Raw genomic sequence first — 22,925 nt, 5'->3', positions numbered from 1 at the left:
AACCAGAAAAATTTTATCAGAATGAGGTTAGCTTCCATAGATAAGCCACTTGTACCCCCAAATAATCATTGTGAAGTGTTGTATTCATGTTTAAAAAATGTATTGATAGTAGTCATAGCAATAATAATATTATATAATAGAAGGATATTACTGAGCATATTACATATTACACATCACACTCACATTTTCCTTAAAGGTTAGGTTTAAAACCTCACCTCCCCACCCCAAACAAAATGATATAGGTGTGGCTCCACTGTTGCCCACACAACCACGCACAAATCTATGATGATGTATAAAGAGACTTAGATAACTGTGGGTGATATGAGCAGGCAGAGGCATTGGAACTCCCCTCTCCACCCTATACACCACTGGTCTATAGATACCTTAAGGGCTCCACGATTTGAATTCCCAAACATCTGCCTACAGATTTTGCCTATAATCTCTCTTTTAGTCAATGCTCAATTGTTCTCAAATTTAGTTCAATGGTTCTCAAATTTAGTGTGCATAAGAATTACCATACAAAGTAGCACACACAAAGCCATGTATTCTATACTTTATGGGTGATTTAAGGGATTTTTCAGAGATAATTTTGTTTGTACTTAATTTTTGTCTTACTTGCTGACTTTACAGCCACGCTGTTCCTTTGTATAATATGAGATTTGGCTCTACTTGAGAGAACTGTCAGAAACTTAATTGGGGATTCTCTTTGTCTCCTGAAGAAAAGAATTAGAAAACTTACTGTGGTTCAAATACCTTCTCAACCTTCCAAAGCTAGTATATAATAAATGCTTAATTTTTAGCCTGACCAAGAATCCTATAGAGGTATAGGCAACCACCCTTTATTTTTTCTAATGAAAGATGGAGTCCTATTATTAAGAAGTCAGGTCTGTATTAATCTAAAACAAACAAGTATGACCATTGTAACTCTAAGAGAGAAATTGGAGAATTTGAGGTGTAACCCATTGAGGAGTCAAGCAGATTCTTAAAGAATGAACAGTGACTTTGGGTAGAATGATTTATGGTCCTTTGTGAGATGAGTGGGGAAGTAAATGGTTAAATGAGTGAGGTAAATGATTAAATGAGTGTGTCTGCCAGATGGGTTCCTAACCCCAGAGTGTGGGAGAGAAGGATGTATGGGATTGGATTAGGATCCCAGGTGAGACTCAGACAGGTAAAGATGGGGTCCACAGGTTGGCTGTGCAAATTGTGTCCAGCACAGGGCCCTGATCTGCTGAAGGGGAAAGGGGCAGTGTCTCAGCAGGGGACTGTGCCTGCAGGGTTGGGGATTGGGCCGCCTTTTCCCATAGGCTCACAGGCAATATATAGGCCAGTGGTAGACCGGGGAGGATGTCTGCTTCATGCACTACACTTCACACAAGTTTAAGGGTCAGTTATTTAAGCAGAATGTCTTGGCTTCAAAATGACTGTGAGGTGGATGATACTGTATGTTGCTAACTCACATATTTTTCCACTCTTAAGGCTTCTCTTCCTGTCCCTGTTGGAGAGGGGTGAGTAGCACTCAAGCAGATAGTTGGTTCTCTAAGATTTCCATAATTAGGGAAAAGATGGAGCAGGGCAGGAAAACAAAAGTGACTCTAAATTATTCTGTCTTGTTCTACAAAAAGTCTAAGCATTTAAGGGAAGGGGATTAGCAGGTATATAGACCAAACATCTTGGTAAACCAAGAGGAAACAGAAGATTTCCTTGGGCTGTGGGAAGGAGTTGTGGAAGGGGAGGAGAGTGGAGGAAAGGGGAGGGAGAGAGACTGATCAATCTGTGTGAACTTTGAATACAGAGGGGACCCTTGAGCCCATGTCCTAGCAACTCCCAGAAGGAAGAAATGGTTGTGTGGCATGTCTGGGACAACAGGACTAGAAGTATCTTGCAGATGATTCCATGCCCAGGCCTGACACGATAGCAGCAGAACAATGGGCATCTCAACACTACCAAGTGAAAGAGGACCAACCAGCATGGCCCAACCCCCAGTCCTACTTTGGCATTGTTTAAAACCAGAGATTCTCAGGGAAGACTGAGACGAAGTTGTTTTCTGCCAGTTTGGCAGATGGAGACCTCAGAATTTAAAAAAATATAAAATGAAAAAAAAATTACCTGAATATAAATTCTGAGATTTACATGTACTATCACTGCCTTTAAGTGAATATATCAAAATGGCTGTATCAGAGTCATGGTTCTTGCCTACTGTGCTCCAGGCACTGGGCGAAGCATGTTCACCACCTGTTCTGTCAAGTAAACTTCACAAAACAGCACTGCATGGCAGATGCCATGATTATCCCAGTTTACAGGTGAAACACTGTAGCTCAAAGACACAGTGACAAGTAGAGGGCCGGGGATGCAAACCCAGGTCTGTTTTCCTTCCTGCATTATGCTCTAGTTATCAGTGACATGTACCTAAACCCAGGGGCAAAGGGAATACACTGGGGTGCTCAAAAGGTAAAGAAAAAAGGAAAGGAGCTCAGTCCATTATAGCAATGGGTCTGTCTTGTTACTGAAAGTAGAGTACATAAATAATACTGATATGCAGAGGGAAAGCCCATTTGTCACTAGACCAAAAGAAGGAAACTCTTAGGCAAAGAATGGAAGTTCCTAGGTGACACTAGACTTACAGAATCCAGGTCAGACAACAAGCCTCTCTTCTCTATATCAGAGGCCTCTTTTCAGGGGCATAAGTGCTGAATGTGTTTTCAATATGCTGTGGTGAGTTTAGGTTAAAACAAACCAACCAACCTACCGGTGCGTAGATGTATTTTCACCAGCCTATATAATTTCCATTCATTCAACTCACTGGAGCACTCCTAAAGCCATTAGGCGAGAAAAACGAAAGCTTACACACACACACACACACACACACACACATATACACACACACACACGTGCACAGGCACAGTCAATCAATTCCAAAATTCCAAAATTCCAAAAGTTTGAGCAAAAGAACAGATACAATTTAGCATTTATTTTAAAAATCTGTCTAATTTATCAAAGACCCAGGTTAGACTTAAATGTTTATATTTAAGGCTTTGGATACATGCTATTCTGCAATTCACAGGACCAGGTTACCTGGTTAGGATCAGGATCAACTTCATCCCAGTTGTGAGTGACATGGCCTTGGTCAATGGATTCAAAAGGCTTGTGAGAAACCGAAGGTAGAATCCTATATAGCCAGCTGGGGGGAAACAAGGACACATAAGCCTTAGGGTGATGTTATGAGTGATGCACAGACTGGCTCAGGAAATACCATTAGGAAGACGCTCAAGTCAACAATGATCTGTGGGCTTTAATGTGAGAAGCAATGACACAGCATCATTTCTTAATAGCCACTGCTGCCCATAGCCCTGGCCTCTTCTCACCTTTCCGCACGATCCATCACTCTTCAAATTGAGCCTCTAGCCCTTGGTTATTTCCATACTGACAAAAAAAGAATTGCCTTTCCCAATGACAACTATAAAGGAAGGGAAAGTACCTTGAGGGATATCTGTGCAGGCAAATCCACAGAAAAACATTAGCTTAGGTACATATTGGATACTAATCCTTGCTCTGGCTCTGGAAAGTGAGGACAATGAATCCTACACAGATTGAGACAATATGGGTGGTTTCTTTGTCATTTTTGAAATATAAATCAATTTTCTTCTTTAAAATTATAGAAGTAATTCATGCCAGTGATAAAAATAATTCAAGTAATTAAAAAAGTCGCAAAAGGTAGACTTGGATGGCTTTCTCCTCCAATTTCTTCAGAGCCAATCCTCAGAGGCATCAGAACTTAACAATTTTCTTGTACATTCTCTAAGATATTTCCAATGCATAATAAGAAAAATTGCCAAATTGTTGTACCACTTTATTCTCACAACACTAATGTGTGAGAGTGCCTGATCACCCACATCTTTACAAATAGGGGGTATTATTAATAATTTTGGCCTTGTAGGTAAAAAATACTATCTCATTTTTATTTTGTATTACCATTATTATGAGTAAGGTTGAGAATCTGTATGTTTATTGGCCCCTTGGAATTTTTCTATAAATTACTTGCCCACGTCCTTTACCATTTTTCTATTGGGTTGTCTTTTTGATGTTAATTTGTAAGATGTTTAGGAAATTAACATATCTAAAATTATAAGAGCAACCATCTTTACTTTCTTATAGTACATTTCTGGCTTTGTTTCAGGAAGAGAAGACTCTGATGAAGGAACCCTGAAGGACACCAGGAGGAGAACCATCCAGAAGTTGAGAGGGACACTGAACCTCACTAAGAGGGACCCAAGTCCTTTCAGAGGCTGTTACCTTGACAGGGTATAGCAGGAAGAGGAACACCACTTGGGGCGATGGAAGACCAGACCTGCTTGAACAAGCTCTGGCTCTTTAAGCCCTAGGACAGTCTACTTCAGGGGGTGGAATTGACCTGGCCCTACACTGAGCCATTTGGGAGATTAAAGGGCTAGCTAGATTTGTTCAGTTTTCTTTTGATTCCTCTAGCTCTAGGTGAAGTAATCTCAGACATTGGACTTCAGGCCATGAATTAACTAGGCCTCTCTAGGTTCTATACGGAATTGAGAACATGTGTGTGTGTATTTTAGAACCGACTGTGTGATCTTGGGAAAGTTACAAGACTCTCTTGTTTTTTTTTTTTTTGGCCACCCTGCGTGGCTTGTGAGATCTTAGTTCCCTGACCAGGGACCAAACCCAGGCCCTCAGCAGTGAAAGCTCAGAGTCCTAACCACCGGACCTCCAGGGAATTCCCAAAACTTTCTTGATCCTATGTTCCTCATCCTTATCTCCTAGGATTGTTGTGAGGATTCAGAGTTTATGTACCTAGAATGCCTGGCACACAGTAGGTGCTCACTTACTAGATGTGTGTTGAATTGTCTATCTGTCTACGCCTAATCATCTGGGTTTTTATGATGGTCCAGATTTCCTACATTCTCTGTGCTGGCTCTCACCTTCTCAGGACCTAAGGGATCAGCTAACGAATCAGATAAAAATCAACCCCTGATAGATATATTCTCTGATAGTTTGTGGGTAGGGGTGGGGGAGTTCCTGAACTCTGTGGCTTAAATGAGTAGTGACTAAATGTAGGAATTTCAGGCTTTCTCATCTATGGATAGGGCTGGTTCCATCTTCCCACTGGGGATTTTGAGCATTTTCACAAAATTCTTGTGGATACCTTTGAAGGGTTCTAAACAGATGGGTGAACCATGCCTAGTGTCCCTTGTTTTTTAGCTGAGTTTATAAAACTCCCCAGGCAGCACTACACTGCCCTGGACAGAGATTTAATTCTGATTCAGGGAATGGTGCCAGTGTCTTAATGAAATGACAACAGCTCCTTTTCAGCCTTCTGGAACAGAGCTCTGCTCCTGCTGGCTGAAGATATTGCTGAATAATGGGGGCAGGCAGCAGAATCCGGAGTCCAGGTGTCCAGTTAGTGAATGGGTCATAAAGTCAAGAACATAGTCATGGAGGCCAGGCTGTCATAAATTAGAATAGACAGGAATTGTCTGTGTGCTTACCTTACCTTGGCTATCTGGGCTTGCAGAGAGAGACAGAGATGATTAAATAGCGATAGAATTAATCTTGGTTTGACAAGTATGGGAAACTATCTCTTCCCCCTCCATGTACAGATCTATCGAGAGGAAAGCAATATTGATATTGACATGGTAGCATAGCACCTGCCACTCAGTTTTCCGACAGCCTCCTAGGGATACACTGTATTGGAGGGAGACACTCTGCTACTGTGGCAATAATTTGAGCACTCACCATGTACCCGGCAATGTGCTAAGCACCTTACATACGTTCTTTCCCTTAATCCTCATCACAACTATGAGATAAGTACTATTATTATCTCTTTTACAAATGAGAAACCAGAAGGCTCTTGGAGGGTACATGACCTGCCCAAGGTCACACAGTTGGAAAGAGAAGGAGCCAGGATTTAAACTCAGGAGGCCTGCCTCCAGAGTGGGCACGATTAACCCCTAAGGGGAACAACCTATCATTTGTGTGGTCCATGGTGCTTTTGTTCTCACTATCTCATTTACTTCTCAGGAGGACTCGCTGGAGACAAACCCATTCACCTTCCACTAAGCAGTGCAAGACTGCCTGCCCTCCTCCCCCAAACTCCAATATAAGCAGCAGCCCTCTACACAGGTGTCCTATTCTGAAATTCCCATAATTAGACACTGCTTGTTTAAGTCACAACACTCAACTGCTTCCCTAAACCACAACAGCTACTGCAACCAACCTGCCCCATAGGAGTTAATCAAGAGACTGAGTTCATTGACCTGGCTTATAGGATTAGAGCAAACATGGATCATGACACGTTGTGCTAATGAATGCGCTGGTTTCCAGCAAAGACAAATTCCGAGGAGAAAAAACCTTATTAATTCAAACCACCAGGGGCCATAATACATGACCTTTCATCTAACCCAAGCTTGGATTATCCAACATTTTCATCCAAAGAACATAATACTTTTAGTCATCTGAGGAAGATATTGCACTGAATCTTCTATAATTTTGAGTTAATCATTATAAAAAAAACTCCCAAGTAAATCAAAATTCGGAGCTCAACTGCACAATCCCAGGGGAAGGTCAGACTATGAGGAAGACTTTCTTCTGAATACAAGCAACAAATTGTAAATGGAACTAGACATGCCTGTTTTCTAGGCTCTGTGCAGCTGCTCTCTCCCCTTCTTCCATCAGTCACTTGATTCTAGCTGGAGATGAGGTTCATCCTCCCCTGACTATGACCCAGAGCACAGCCTGTAAGAAGCAGGATCTTGGGCAACCCTGGGAGGCTGTGGCCCAGGTATAGGAGGCGGCACTAAATACTAGTCATAGCCCCCATAGACCGCAGGTCAGAATTAACCTAATCCTTTTACCTTCTTTTATTGCTGCTCCGTGGACAAGTGAAAGCTGATCCTGAGAGCTGCTCAGCATACAGATTGTAAGGGCAAACTTGAGGATTATTCTAAAACAAAGGAGGCAATAAATGACATCACTCCATCAGAAAAGCATTCCACCTTCCCATCAAACAACTCAGTGGGGGAATTCTGTCTTGGATGGGGATGCTCTGAGCCACTCACTGCACATGACCATCTCCAACCCATACGTCCTTCTTGTAATAATGTTTTAGGTGACTTTCCTCCTTGATTAGAAAAGTAGTACATGCTTATTGTAGAAAATTTATAAACTATAAGCCATTATCTCACTATCCAGAAATAACCCAGTGTTGACATATGAGTATATTTCCTTCCATTCTTTTTTTTAAAAATAATTTTATTTATTTATTTTTTATTTTTGGCTGTGTTGGTCTTCGTATCTGTGCGTGGGCTTTCTTCTAGTTGCGGCGAGCGGGGGCCACTCTCCATCGCGGTGCGCAGGCCTCTCACTGTTGCGGCCTCTCTTATTGTGGACCACAAGCTCCAGACGCGCAGGCTCAGTAGCCGTGGCTCACGGGCCTAGCTGCTCCACAGCATGTGGGATCTTCCCAGACTAGGGCTCGAACCCATGTCCCCTGCATTGGCAGGCAGATTCTCAACCACTGCGCCACCAGGGAAGCCCTTTCCTTCCATTCTTATCCTCCAAATGGGAACCCTATGATATGTGTAGTCCTGTTAATAATTAGCACTTAAAAAAAAAGAGGAAACACTATATCATGAGCATTTTTTCATGCCATGAAATATTCTTAAAAATTTTTGACAAAATTTTTGTTTGCCATATTTTTGCTATTGTAACCAACACTAGTGTGAACATCTTGGTGCACACATTTTTTTTTTTTAACAAGGACTGATTATTTTCTCATCATTGCCATATCTTATGCTGTTCAAGGGAACTTTAAGGAAGTCCCTTAACCCTGGACCTAGGGGATCTTCTTGAAAGCCCTAAATTTAGGGTTACTTTTTTGGGACTAAGTGCTTTGCCATAGGTAACCATTATCCAACTTTAACCTTTGTATTGTCATTGTTCTGCATCCCAATTGTCTTAATGATTTGTGAAACTCCTAGACAGTTCACAGGCTAATTTTCAAGATGGTGGGTAGAAGCACTTGGCCTGAAAGCTGGTCATTCATTCCTATAATTCAGAGTTCTCCAAGCTAATATTCTATTCACTCATACCTGTCCTTCTGGCAGGGCACCTGGGCAGCGAGGATCCTCTGAGGCACACTCATTACCGAATCCAGAAATGTACTGCATGTGACAAAGACACAAAGGCCACCATTAATGGGATTTAAAGAGTATTTTGCTATTTTGACTGTCTATGAAGGTAAGAATTTCTTTATGGACATATGTTTGTGCATCACGCTCTATACATAACATCTTTGCTATGTCTTGGCATGTGAACCATTTAGGAAAGATAACTTCTCTGTGTGAATTTTAAAGACCACCAATTAATTGGGAGAAGAGTGCTGGATATTACATGGACTTTCCATCCTTAGCTGTACTTAGTTGATTTATGGGCTTGTTCTTAATTATCCCACTCCAAGAACAGGTTCTTTAATTCTGGTCCCATCAGGGAGTTCCTGAGAGGGGAGATGGCTCAGGCATCACCTCAACTCCAGGTTAGTAAGATCTGGCTGGCCTAGCTTGCAACCTCCCTGAGGCTGGAGCTCCACTTCCCCTCCATACGCTGAAACATGTAGCTGTAAAGAGTGTGTGGATCCAATCTGACAGCAAAACCCTTGAGAAAAAGCCCTCCAACCAGCCTCACTGCAGGCGAAAATCTACATCATCTGGCTCATCTATGGAGCACTTGTAAATATATTTGCATCTATGTGGATATAGGAAAACAAGTTTTGAAGATAATGCGTGGCTTTCAGGAGAATAGCCAGATCAGAATCTGTCCTCAGTGGCACAATGGAGTTCATTCTGATTGTCATCAATTTACTTTTCATCCAGAGGAAAAAAAGAGTTTCTCAATAAAGTAAAGTGTGCGGAGCCCCTAAAACTTATTTTGACAACACTTAAAACACACCTGTGAGTTCTTGTTCACTGTCTGGCTTCTCTGCTAGTTTATAAGCTCCACGAAGGCTGGAACTATGGCATCTTGTTTACCTCTATACGCCTTGTGCCTGGTTTATAGAAGGTACTCAGTAGATATCTATTGTTTGATTTAGTTTTTCCCTTAGAGCCTATTCTATTCTATTTATTTAATTTTGGCTGGGTTGGGTCTTCGTTGCTGCGCGCGGGCTTTCTCTAGTTGTGGAGAGTCGGGGCTACCCTTAGTTGTGGTGCACAGGCTTCTCATTGAAGTGGCCTCTCTTGTTGTGGAGCACGGGCTCTAGAGCTCAGGCTCAGTAGCTGTGGCGCACGGGCTTAGTTGCTCCGCGGCATGTGGGATCTTCCCGGACCAGGGCTCGAAACCCTGTCCCATGCATTGGCAGGCGGATTCTTAACCACTGCGCCACCAGGGAAGTCCCCCTTAGAGCCTATTCTAACACGAGTGTATGTATCCTGCTCTAAGTAGGGTTAGAACCCCCTTCTCTAACTTAAACATCAAAAAAAAAAGGCCATTTTCTTCCCATAGTTGTTCCTCATAAATGTATCAATACTTAATTTTAGCCCACGATAATGAAAGTGCAGCGTCACTCAGTGAGTGAAATGCCACCATCTGAGTACATATCTTTAAGAGATATAAGAAGGAAGTAAGTGGGTGGAGGATAAACCCTTCAGAATTCTCAGCAGCATGGAGCAGGATGAGATTGATGTAACACACCTGGATGTGTGAGCAATGATCAGGGCAACAGCTGCCCATATTTGGAAGGAATATCAAATGTGAAATGTTATGACCTAGAAAGCAATGGAAGTGAAATTATTCTTTTTTGCCTCCAGACACAATTTTTTTTATATTTGAAAATCTATCAGCACTAAAAACAGTGAGTTTTATTACACAGAGATTGGTTAACAGCAGCATGCAGTTTGTAATGATTTCCTTGGGGAAAGGACAGAGACCATCCAGCATTCTGACTCTCCACTGAATACAATTTTCTTCTCTCTAATGAACCTCCTGCTCACCATCAAGAGGATTGAATCTGAGCTGCTGAGAAATGGTAATGACCCGAAATTATCTTCAGTTCTGTGGAATGGAATTGCAGACCAATCTTTCCTGAAGCCACTGAGTATCACAGTGGCTTCACTTTGTTCAACTGCAGCATTGTTTCCCTCTGCAAAGGGAGGCAAGAAGGTCTGAGCGCTGAGCTTTCTGGCAGGAGTGGGTGGGTTTACTCATTAACCTTCTCCATTCTTTGCAACTGCTGGCCTCAGAAGAGTCCAGGGTTATTTGTACGTTGGGAACAAAGGAAAAGAGACTTACTATATGTAATTTTAAAGCATGTGCTTCAGACTGCTTTAAAAAGTAGAAAAGAAAGTAGAAAGAACAGCTGGTGCTTTGGAAGGGAGCCAACACAGCTCAGAGAGGTGTGAGTTCTGAATCGGTTTCTCAATCTTAGCTGAGGTGCATTGGCTGAAGAGGGGGATGAAAACTGCTGAGTCATTCTCAAACCAGTTGGTTTTTCTAATCCCCTGAGAGAAAAATTACAGATGAGTTTGTTAGAGTTTTAAAATATCATGTGCCTTACTGCTGAAGGTATCAGAATCAAGGAAGCAGTATTCTGCAGCTGCTTTCCCAAGGCTTTGAGATCAAGGACAGAATCTGAACTCTGCTTATATCAGCTGTGAAAATCCAAGCTTTCAACTCCAGATGGTTCAGTGACTATACAAATATACCTTATACCGAAAAATTAAAAACATCTGACATTAAGCAAGTGCGTATGCTTTCTTCAATCCAGATTTCTGAATAATTTGATCCCACATAGAAACAATTTTGTTTCCTTCCAAGAGAATTATACACATCCTTTCTAAATGAAAGAACAAATTATTGAGCTCCATGTAACTTCAGTACCATCAGTTCTTTGGCAGCTCCCTAGTGTACAGCTTTCTAATTTTCACCTGGTCCCCAGGATATGATTTATTTGTCAGAGTAGTTTTATGAGGTGCTTTCTCCTGACTCTGATTCTGGGTAACACCCTGATGGGACGAGCAGATACTATACCTCACTTCCTTTTCCTGGGCATGAGGGAAAGAGAGAGAAGTCAGGGTAGAGATGGCACTATAGCTACCTTTTTCTCCTGTGCAAAGAGTCCAGTATTTCTAGTTAACCTTGATGGGAACATAGGATATAGATTGTTAGGGGAACTTGAAGATTATTGCAAGTAGGCTAAACTGCGGTAGGCTGAATAATGATGCCCCAAAGATATCTATGTCTTAATCCCTGGAACTTGTGAGTGTTCCCTTATATAGCAAAAGAGACTTTGCAGATGTGATTAAGTTAAGGATCTTGAGATGGGGAGATGTCCTGGATTATTTGGGTGCACCCTAAATGTAATCATAAGAGTATTTGTAAGAGAGGGAGGTAGAGGAAGATTTGATTATAGAAGAGGAAAAGGTTTTGTGATGATGAAAGCAGAGATGAGTTATGCACTTTGCAGATGGTGAAAGGGACCATAAGTCAAGAAATGCAGGCAACTTCTAGAAGCTGGAAATGCAGAGAAATGGATTCTCCCCTTGAGTCTTCAAAAGGAACCAGCCAACACCTTGACTTTAAGCCCAGTGAAACTGATTTCAGACTTCTGACCTCCAAAACTGTAAGAAAATAAATTTGGTCATTTTAAGCCACTAAATTTGTGGTAATTTGTTACAACAGAAACAGGAAATGAATACAATAATTATGTAGACCAGGGGGTCCCATCTCTGGCTAATTAGAATCACCCCCAAAGCTTGTTAAATACAGACCATACCTAGTGAATCAAAATATTTGGTGCTGGGGCCCAAAGCCTGCATGTTAAACAGCTCTGTTTTTTTTAGAAATGAAGAAATCAAGACTTGTAGAAGTGGAGTTATAGAAGACTTAAGAACATTGGGTGGTTCATTTAAAATTTAATTTTACTATTTTATCTTTTGAATTTTCTTCCCCCAGTTGTGCTGCTTTTATGTAAATGTGATTTCATTTGAGGCTTTGTGTTGACATATCCATTAAAAGGAAGAAATAAAAGGAGAGAAATTTTTTTTTTAACTTATAATGTGTATTGATTAGAGTGATGCAATCTGGCTTTCTGTGTTTGGGTTTGTGATCTGTAGAGCTAACCTTTCCTTGCAGAGATTAGACAGCAGGCTGGGAAAAATGCCTTTGAAATTGAGAACAAAGACCAGCATGCAATTTACGTTGGTGTGCTGGTGCTGTGCATAATAAGTTGCTCAAAAATTTCAGCAGGATAGGATTTTAGATATAATTTATTTATAAATGGTAAGGATGTTTCCACCCCTGTTGAACTTCCCCATAGCCTTTTCATCAGGAAATGAAGTTTTTATGCACTCCCCCTCTTCTAAGACTTCAACTACCACCATTGATATGATGACCTCCCATATCTATTCTCCTAGCTCTACCCCCTCCCCTGAGATCCAGATCCATACATCTGACCACATCTTGGGTATCTCATCTTGGCTGTCCCTGCAGCAACCCAAATTTAACTCTTGGATCCCAGAACATGCAGGGCTTTCTGTGTGTGCTGTGCCTTTGCACTTGTTTCCTCTAGCCCCTTTTCAGTTAAGTCAATTTCTACATCTCTCCTAGGACTCAGCTTAGGAACAGCCTCCTTCAAGAAGTTTCTCTTGGCTCCACCTAGTACAGATTCAGTTCCTTTCCTATGTTAATTAGTGGCATCATGTATTAACATATAATATTTGCCGAATGAAAGAATGAGAATTCTTTCTCAGTCTTTCTAACTCTTCATCAGGCATAAAGAAGCAAACTCTTTTACTTCGGTGTTGAGTGGTTTTAGGACCCCTGTTAATTAGGGAGATGTTTGATTTTCAGAGAAATGGGCATCAGTTGAAGGGCATTCAGGAAGTGCTCAAACCCTGGAAAGAAGCCTGGAGTCTGGCATACTTGGCTTGAGTCAAGATTCTGGGCAGTTCTACTCAGGTCCACATGCATGTGTTGGGCACTGATGCCAGCCTGGGGTGGACACTAGGCATGGTTTTAGACACTGGCCTTAAGGCACTCAGTCTAGCAGATGCTACTAAGGCTCCTTTTGGAGCCTGGGCATGGATTCAGAAAAACCCAATTTCTAATCCAGTCTCTATCACCTATCAGCAGTGACCTTGGGCAAGTCACTTAATCTCTCTAAACTTTATTTTCCTCAATGGTATAGTGGCTACCTCCAGATTTACTTTGAAGATTATGAGTTAATTCATTAGTAGCACATAACCCACACATATTTTTCAATTGAAGATTAAATAATAAACAGGAATTATTTCCTAGAGGAAGTGCTAGGGTTTCTACTGGCCAAGCGCTGATTGTGAGCCTCAAAATAACTGAATGGATTAAATATGCCTAATTGGTCGGCTGGAGGCTGTCCAGGAAGCTGCAGCATCAGGAAGTGTGGGAGAGTAGGGGCTGGCAAACAGACACAGTGAGAAACATGTCTGTCCGTGGTGGAGGAGAGCCCTTATGATGTCTACAGATTCCCAAGACAATATATGAAGTAAGCAAGGCAAGAGATGGACAGTTAGACCGTCATCTCTTTTCTTTATCATCCCCCAGGCCCAGCCATGCTTACGGACACCACGGCGAAGGCTCTAAACATACAGCTTGGATGAGGGTCTCTCTAAGTTCTTTCTGACTCTGAAGCTCTGGAATTCTCAGACGCTTCCATTCTGAAGAAGCCACAGCGAAGTGGCCAGATAGTTTCTTACCTTCAACTCTGCCATTTTGCTTCTGCTGCAGGTGTGACGATTTCAGGAAACCCAGGCTCAGAGAGGGTATGAAGTCAAAATGCTTCTGTTTCTCCTTCAAACCACCTCTGGATGTTGTTATTCTACTGCTTCACTGTGCTCGCTGGTCAGCTGGTCGCTCAAACTAGCCACAAGCGTTTCCTAACTGCTACACTAGGGAGAAAGTCCAGCATGCTTGTTTGCAAACTGCTTACACAACTGTCTTTGGTTTTGAAACCCGGGCTGTTTCTGAAGTTTGCAGAGGCCTGTCTCTTCGTCACCCGAGGTAAATGTTGACCAGTGATTTGTTCCAGTTAAAAGAAAGAGGCTTATGACTAAAGGCAGAGAATGTAAAGCTCTCTGCGGAAGGAACTGTGGCAGTTAGGCCTGCTGTGTGAGGCAGAGGCTTCTCCAGTCAGTCCCGACTGAGGCCGGGAAGGAACAGGGCGGAGTGTTCACTCTCTGGAGAGCAGTGAGAAAATGATCCGTGCTGTGACACAGGCGTTTTCACGCAGCTACCTGAAGCAGGGACAGGGTCTAGACAGCTCTCCACACCTGCTCCCAGGGATGAGCTGGGTGAACAGTTCAGAGCCTGAAGCACTTCACTTAAAGCAAACTGAGATATTTACTATTGCTCCTCTTAATTTCTTAAATGTATTTAGTGTTCTTATAAATTCTTTAAGAATCTTATTTCCTAATGCCTATACCTCTCTAGAAAGAGACCAAGGGATTACTTTCCAGCCACCTTTTCCATGACTCCCTTGTCCTTCATCTTGGCTACTCTCCTTAGCCATGGTCAGGTATCAACTTCATGGCTAATGGCATTCAGGAAGGAAGAAACCATATATTGAGAGCTTGTTCACGCCAGATTTTCCCACAGACATTACATTTAATTTCACAAAAACAATCTTTTAAACAAGGCTTTATTATCATAAACTCAAGTGCAGCAGAACAGGCAGGAAATGTAAATGGGTAAAGTAGGCTACGTGATTTTTTAAGATACGACTTTTATACACGAAGCTCCAATTTTTAAACATTGGCAACTTAAACAAGTGAACGGATGAATGAATGAATGAATGAATGAATAAAGCCATTGTAATAGATTGCAAAAAATGCCCACAGATTCCTTCCATCCTTGTATGCATGCCCCTTTGCAATATGACTTTGCTGCTCCTCCCAGCATGAGACGGAGTCTTTTACTTACCTCCTTGAATCTTACTTTGGCTAATAGCAAACACAACACAAGCAGAGGTTTGAAAAATGCTTGTGCCTTAGGATTTTCCCATTTCTTGCTACTTGAGACCACCATTCAGAGAAGTCAGGCTAGCCTCCTTGAGAATGAGACCAAGAGGTCCAGGCACTCAATAGCCCAGCACTAGCTGCCAGATGTGTGAATGAGGCAATGTGGCTGCCAGATGACTGCAGACACGTATGAGATCCCAGGTGAGACCAGCAGAATCACCAGCTAAACCAAGCCCAAACTGCTGATCCACAAAATTGTGAGCAAATAGAATGACATATTTTTTTTTTTTTTTTTGTGGTACGCGGGCCTCTCACTGCTGTGGCCTCTCCCGTTGCGTAGCGCAGGCTCCAGACGCGCAGGCTCAGCGGCCATGGCTCACGGGCGCAGCCGCTCCGCGGCACGTGGGATCTTCCCAGACTGGGGCATGAACCCGCGTCCCCTGCATCGGCAGGCGGACTCTGAACAACTGCGCCACCAGGGAAGCCCAGAATGACATATTTTATGCCATTAAGTTTTGGGGTGTTTTGTTAAGCGGTGATAGATAACTGATACAATTATGCCAAGAAACATGCATGTAGGTGTAAATGACTATGGGCTGCCAGTTTGACACATTGTGCTTTAGATAAAGGGGTCTAAGCAACCTCCAGAGGTCCCCAGGCTCCAGCGTACTGCAGTAGCAACAGAATGATTTGCCTGTGTCTGAGGTGTTAGCACAGAAAGGACCAGGCCAAAGGAGCCATGTTGATATAAACAAGTGACAGGTTGGTAGCAAACTGTGTGGATTGATGCCTGCAGACCAGGGAGTTTATAGCACATCTCAGCATATGTCAGCACAGACAACTGACATTGTGGTATTATATAAGCTTCCCTGGAATTTATATGCAAACCTGGGAGAAAAGGGGGTGTAAACCCTAGCTTTACTGAGGCTAAGTTTTTATTATTCCTGCAGTATGCAGACTCAAAATCAAAAGTGAATTCAAGAAAAATATTTCTTGCATATCTGAGTTTATGAGTACATTGGGTGTTGAATCTCTATTGATCCTAGAAGTTAGGCTTTGGTGATTAGGGGGAAAAAATGGATGGGAACCAATAAACGACAAAGGAAAAGCTTTACGGCTTTGTTTTTCCATAAACTTTATATGTTCTTTCCAAATCAGCTTTGAAGGCAGATTTAAGAGGTGTTTCAGTTCCTTCCTAAGGTGTGAGAGATTTCTGAAAGAGTAAGAAAGTGGTAACAGATCCTTGACTGGATGAAAATTATTTTGAGGGGCCTGAAAATATTTAAAATTGAATAAACCTATTAATTCCCTATTTAGGGATTTCTCCCAAGTGGGTTCACTTTATTTCCTGTTTTTTTTTTTTGTTTTTGTAACAATAATTCAAGAAAACGAGTATTTGCTTTGTAACCACTATGTGCCAGGTACTGTGCCATACCCACACAGGAGAAATGAGAATAAATAAAACACAGAACACATAGCTCTGAGTCTATGTCTGATGACTTTCTATTTTAATCTAATCACGCACTTATTTATTTATCTTACAATTATTGGGGACCTGCTATGTGCCAGGCCCTGTGAGGTGTGGGGGGATACAGAAATGATTGAGAGTCTGGTCCTGTAGGAGGGTGCATGCTGGAGAAGATTGACCAATAAACGGGCCATTACAACGGAGTGCCATGTGTGCTGTGACAAGAAAGAGTCAGGGTGCTATGGGAGGCATTAGGGACCACAGAGCTCTGACTAGCTCCCTGAGGAGAGGATAGCTGAGCCAAGTCACACAGAGTAAGAGTTGGATAGGGCATTGAGGAGAGGGAGGATTGTATACAAAGACAGAGAAGTGCAGTGCATTCAAAGACCTGTTTTTAGGGCACTGATGGAAATAGAGTGGAGGAGTCTAGTGAGGGAAGGCTTCCAGAAAGGGGAGTTTTGGCAGACATTTAAAGCAGGGGAAAGAGGGGGACTTCTAGGCAGGGTGGTTAGCATTCAAAAAGACACCCAGTGGAAGAAGCAGGTTGTGTGCAGGGACAAGGCAAACATATACTGGACCAGAGCAGAGTCACAGTATCAAAGTGGTGAGCAATAAGAACTAAGATGCTAAAAACCAGGCAGAGGGAGAGGGATTCAGTAAATGATATGGGGAACAGGTGAAGAGAAGAACTTGAAAAGGACCAGAAATTGGAGACACCAGATACCTGCCACCTCTGGATTCTAGCACAAGATAGGTTTACTCTCTGCAGAAGCTCTGGACTCACAAACATCAGGGAGTGGGGAGTAGGACCAAAACCAAGTGTAGTGATGATGAAATCTCCAGCTTCCTTCTCCAACTGCATTTCTAGAATGCTATCAGCAAGTGTTTTACTCTCCAGACAGGACACTGGAGGATTCTTCTCTAGGACAGTGTCCCATAAATACTATACATTTTGATAAATAATTATTAAATATAAAAGGCAAAGTCTTTCTGGAAATGCTTCTTTTAATGAGGTAGATGGCTCTCTCCCACATTAATTCAAATATCCATGAATAATTCCTATTTCTAGAATGACACAGGATTCAGCATCATTTAATCCTATTTTTTGCTTTTATAGACATAAATGTTGAGAAAATTTGTTCACATAAATAAGCAGTTATGAATGGAAGGGATTTTGTTATTGTAGCACTCAAATTCCTTCTGAATTAAATACCAAAAATCACATACTGACCTATCATTAAACATTATTTTAATGACCTATCAGTCAATAACTCAGATTGGTTCTTCTTCAATTTTGTTGCAAGCAAATAATTGGAAACCTGATTGGAAAAGGCTTTGTTACCCAGCTATTGGAATCAGTGACTTTAACTGTTACCCTTTCACTTGGAGGTGCTTTGTCTAACTCATTTACTCAGAAAGGGTTGGGAAAATAAAAATGTTAATTTTATATACCTTTGCCTATATAATTATTTTTGATGAAAATGTTATTTTGATATTTTGATAGACCAGGCAAGAAGACTTGACATGAAAGAATGTGCCACAGCCTTGGATGTTTCCTACCAAAGCTCTTTGCTTTGTTCTCAGGAGCTCTTCCTTAAGAGCTCTGTATTTTTTTTTTTTTTTTGTAATTGTGAGGAGTGGAACAGACAAAATCCTAGGAAACTGGGGATTATTACAGACTAATGTGAAGGACAAGTGGCAGGCCTAGAGAGCAATCACTCCAGAGTGCAGTTAGAGGACGGAGGACTTCAGGACCGATGTCTCCAAGAAAAAGATGAAACTGATAAGATTACCTGATATATTTGATGGTACTGAGCAAGATTTTACATCTTTGTTGAAGTTTAGGGGTTTCATTCGTCACCTTTACTTATTGATGACCTTGGTAATTGGTAAAGCTTAGCGGTTGGCCAGCTGAGAAAACAAATGTGGTATAAGAGAGAGGCTATGTATAAGATGGCAAGGCATTTCATTAGAAATAGATATACCCAGAGGGTAGAAAGTGCTAGTATTAAAAATGGGTAGCAGTACATCGAAGACAAATATTTCCTGTTTTGCCAATAGAGGATGTGACAATCACATTACGATTGCTGTGGCATGTGTAGCCTTGAGAGGGAGGAGTGGCTTACTTAGTTCATTAAGGGGCAGTCATGAAGAGGAAGCCAAAGATAAACTCTGATGAACTCTGCTATAACGGTGCCATAAGGTAGAGTCTACAATCCATGTGTTCCCTACGTTTTTGATATGGGTTTATTTTTTTCAAAGGGTGGATCCTGAGCTACCTGCATCAAAATCACCCGGTTTGCCTGTTAAAAATACAAAATCCCGGCTCTATCCCACATACATAGAATTGGGCGAGGGGGGCAGAAGCAATCCTGGAATCTGCATTTTAAACAAGCACTTCAGAGGACTTTCATGCACTTTTGAGTTTGAAAGCCATTGCTTTGAGTCCTTAAATGCAGGTGCTTATTAATTGTTACTCGAAGTTGGATCCTTTTCCTACTCTATGGAGCAGCGCTGGCAGGCTCCAACTCCAATTTTGCATTAGGCAAACATACTGGGGAATATGTGAGGCTCAGGGTTCTCCCAGTGCTAGATTTCCTGAAACCCTTCCTCTCCTACCACAGTAATTTAACTCAGTTTTGGGACTATGGAGAAACGAATTTTTTAACTTCCTTCTCCTCCTTCCCCCAGAGTATCCTCCTTTGAATTTTAACAGATGTTAAATCAATGCAGACATCCTGTTAGACCTCAAACTTCTTAAAATAGACGCTACCTGTGCTTTAAAAATTTCAATTAAACCAACATTTAGATACCCATATAAGGCCCTACCTAGGCTGGGTGCTAAAGCATACCCTGTTGAAATGAAGACTCAAAAGCTCTGATTATGGCAGCGGTTAGGAGCTCTTCACCTCAGTCCGATGGCCCAGCACATCAGTTCTATGCAGTCCACTTCCAGAATGGAGAGAAAAACAGCAGTGTCACGGCACCTGGATTATATCATAGATGTCCCAAGTTCAGGAACTTTTGACAACCTGAGCAAAGCAGATATGGATCAACCCCTTTGGGAGTGGCCCTCTCTCTAGAGCACTAAGGTAGAGAGACCAACCCAAATCCTTAGTTGGATTCCAACTAAGCGGCCTGGGGGACAGATGAATGGCCACAGATCTTCATATCTGGTCGCCTCCACAGTGAGTAAGAACGTTGGTTAGACATCTGAATCACAACAGGGGAAAAAAAAAAGTTCTCTTATAGCTAGCAATTTGTTCCATCAAGAAAGTAAGAAAATTAAAGCTTTAATTAACACTTTTTAGGAAGTATTTGGTATTTAAACTTGTTGTTTATTACCTAAAAGCAATTTTTATGAGCAGGTCTCAGGAAGTCTTAGCAAAAATTATGCTTCAAAAGATTCTTTTTGGAGAACTCTGGCTAATAACATTCACTTTGGCCAACTTTATTTTCCTGCTACTAATGCTGCAACAAACTTACCTTAGATGATTAAAATCATTTTTTCTTAGAAAACTATAATTCAGGAGTCAAGCCTGGCAGCAAGAACAAATGAAGTTGAGTATTGTTAATTTTTCAAGGTTGACCCTGAAGCCATCAGTGATAGGTTATTTTCATCTTATTTTTTAATAAGGGAGAAAATAGAGTAATTGGAATAGATCTTCTTTCTAATTAAGGGTTATTGATTTATTTTTTAAAAGAGGAATACAAAGAGCTTCAGTTGGTTTAGGTCTTCTGCATATGCATTTGGTTTCTACTTCTTAACTGCATAGCCACTGTCATAAAATACTTGTGCCAAATTCCACATACAGATCCTGATTTGCATAGCTCTCCTTTATGTCAAAAAAGAAATCAGGGCTAACTCTTGTGGGGGAGGATGTGAAGAAAGACTGGAGAAAATTCTAGCTGATGAAAAGTGCTTTAAAATCCCTTGCCAAATTCCCAAGGCAGACTTTCTAAAAGCACTCTCTAACATCGTCATTTTAATATCCTCTTTCAGCAACACCTTGATTTTCAAAGTACGGAATAGAAGGAGAATTTAGTGTTTTTTTCCCCTAGTTTTAAAATGAGAAGTTGAAACTTTGTATTTATTATTCTTATATTTTAATATGGAGCAAAATCAGGAGTGCAGAGACCTCCTTGAGAGAAGAATACGTGTGAAAAGGAGTTGTTGAATAAGGTAGCAAATTACAGTTTTCGTAAAACAGGTTTATATATTAACAAAGACTGGGGCAAAGGCAATTATACAAGCAAAAAAGACGGGTAAAAAAAGTAATGATGAACAATTATGCATATACACACACACCACCCCCAAAAAATTTTGGATTACGAAATCCAAGAATCCTAGTCCATAATTCATGTAAATGTGTTGCTGTGGAAGTTATTTTTACTTCTCTCCATAAATACATTGTTGACACAAAGAATAATATCCTTAGTTTACGGACTATAGTTAAGGGACATTTTAGGAGTTGACCTTTCCTTCAAAAATAAAAATAAAAACTGAAGAGGCTGTAAATCTCTCTTACTGCCCTTGTACAGGTCTTAGATTTCACCCTACCTATTTCCAAACAGAAAACAGTAAGAGGGTGCAGACAGCTGTAACCTAAAGAGTGAAGGATTTAGTGAGCTGTCAATTTCTCGCATAATTCTTCTTTTCTGGTACTGCTGTTCTCTATGTATTATTAATCTATTTATATTTAACTCCAGCTATTAGTCTACCTCTTCCAGCCACTGAGCCATTTGCAAAGGAGAGGAGACAGAGACAAGGGCTGCTATTATTAGGCATCCTTTTGCCTGATGAAGGTGGAGGCAGTTAAATAACACCATTTTGCTTCTTTGAAAATGACAGAGAGTGTTTGGGGTGGACAACTCAGGGCTGGTTAACATAACCTTTCCCCTCAGAAGGTAAAACAATAGAGATACATTTTTGAAGTACTTAATTAAGCCTTCAGCAAGGAGTGTGGGAAAATTACAGACCCATAAAAACCCTCCAGTTCTGGGCAAGAGTAAATTTTCTCTGCAGCATTCTGTCGCTGCTCATTTACTGCATCATTTTGACATCTCGTATTTCCACAAGGCTTTTATATAATCTATAAACAGGGACAGAAAGGTGAGGAACAGAGAGAATGGGGACAAAGTTTGGACTTCCCACGCTGTTACTTCCTTTCAGTTTTCCATTAAAGGGTAAGGCTGAAGGGTGGCATTTTAAGATGATTTCGTTAAAAGCCTGAGACATTAATAATTGACACAGCAAGAAGAAAGCTGTGAAAAACTGCCACTGCTTGCTTACTCTTCAAAGAATGAGTGTAATTCAGTCATAATGTAAGCTCTTTAATGTTCCTCCCGCAAACCTTTTTCGATCAGGAAAGCCTGGAATCTGTAGGCAAGAAAAATAATCGTATTAGGACTCAAGCAGGCAGAGTTCAAATGCTAATAGCCTTTAAAATGTTTTCCTTATTTTCTGTTTCTGTATGTTGGGCTGTCGTTCTTTAAAGAACTATCTTTCTGCGGTTTTACTCAGAAAACCACAGCAGATTAAATAATAAAAATAAATTCTACCAAAAGGAAAAACATTTGCCAAGCAATTGGTGATACTGCCATCTAAATCAGACAGGATGGCGGTGAATCTCATAATATTCACCTATTGGACTTTTATATGAATTATTTGCATTGTGATAGACTCTGGATATATGCCTTTGGAGTCTCAAGCAATTCTATCATTTTAAAATGTAACCTAATCTCTGGATTCTTTTTGTTTCTTAGACCCTTATTTTCCCTTGATCTGATTTTTTTCTTTTGTATTTAACAGGACAGAAGAAAGTCAGTTGCTTGGGCCTGCAAAGGACTCCCACCCCACTTTAAAAAAAAATTTCAAAAGTAAATTTGGAAATTAATTTCAAATAAGTCAAACCTCTCTCCAAATTCAAGAAATCATTTTATCAAGAAAAGATAGATACAGACCTGATTACCATCTCTTAAAAAGTATCTCTTCTCTATGACCTGTGAAAAACATATAAAGATTTTAAGGGCTTAGCACATATGCCTTGAAAAGGTGGTAAATGCAATGGCCACTAATGGCACTAAAAGGTGTGTACCCAAATTAAGAGTCTTTTCCACAGCGACAGACATCTAGTACAATGAGTTAAATCTGGTGCTAATGAGATCAGGATTGTGGAAGTATTTTTATAAAAGCCTGCCTCTTGTTCCAAAAAGCATTAATGATAGGTCAAAAAATACATGAACAACAAATAAGACTAAATAACCAGAGAGTGACATGAGATCCCATGCAATTCCTAGTGTATGGCTGCAAATTTGGCTCAAAGTTCCCTAGCAGTCAGCCCGAAAAGGTACCAAACAGAATCCATAAGATAAAAGCAAAGCACTTTTGCTACTACAATAGCATACCTATTCTTTAAAGAGGAGTCTGTCTGTATAATGTAGTA

The 22,925-nt window shown here is 41.0% G+C and overlaps 2 protein-coding genes across 2 annotated transcripts in view; both read right to left on the bottom strand.

Annotated features, from left to right (window-relative positions):
• The window catches only part of HGD (homogentisate 1,2-dioxygenase), a 45,448-nt gene extending 31,510 nt beyond the window's left edge, over positions 1-13,938 (bottom strand). The window contains exons 1-4 of the mRNA XM_007104842.2: positions 13,752-13,938; positions 8,118-8,189; positions 6,882-6,970; positions 3,076-3,181 (exon numbers count right to left, since the gene is read on the bottom strand). Coding sequence (XP_007104904.2) covers positions 3,076-3,181; positions 6,882-6,970; positions 8,118-8,189; positions 13,752-13,766 — 282 coding nt within the window. The 5' untranslated portion in view covers positions 13,767-13,938. The remainder of the gene's footprint in view (positions 1-3,075; positions 3,182-6,881; positions 6,971-8,117; positions 8,190-13,751) is intronic.
• A 7,350-nt stretch (positions 13,939-21,288) lies between these two features.
• RABL3 (RAB, member of RAS oncogene family like 3) overlaps positions 21,289-22,925 on the bottom strand; it is a 38,761-nt gene continuing 37,124 nt past the window's right edge. The window contains exons 7-8 of the mRNA XM_007104843.3: positions 22,444-22,482; positions 21,289-21,859 (exon numbers count right to left, since the gene is read on the bottom strand). Of these exons, the coding sequence (XP_007104905.1) occupies positions 21,794-21,859; positions 22,444-22,482 (105 nt within the window). The 3' untranslated portion in view covers positions 21,289-21,793. The remainder of the gene's footprint in view (positions 21,860-22,443; positions 22,483-22,925) is intronic.

Source organism: Physeter macrocephalus, chromosome 1, assembly GCF_002837175.3.
Source record: "Physeter macrocephalus isolate SW-GA chromosome 1, ASM283717v5, whole genome shotgun sequence".
Classification (NCBI taxonomy): domain Eukaryota; kingdom Metazoa; phylum Chordata; class Mammalia; order Artiodactyla; family Physeteridae; genus Physeter; species Physeter macrocephalus.
The sequence above is the reverse complement of the archived record's forward strand: the minus strand, read 5'-3'. Positions and strand labels throughout refer to the sequence as shown.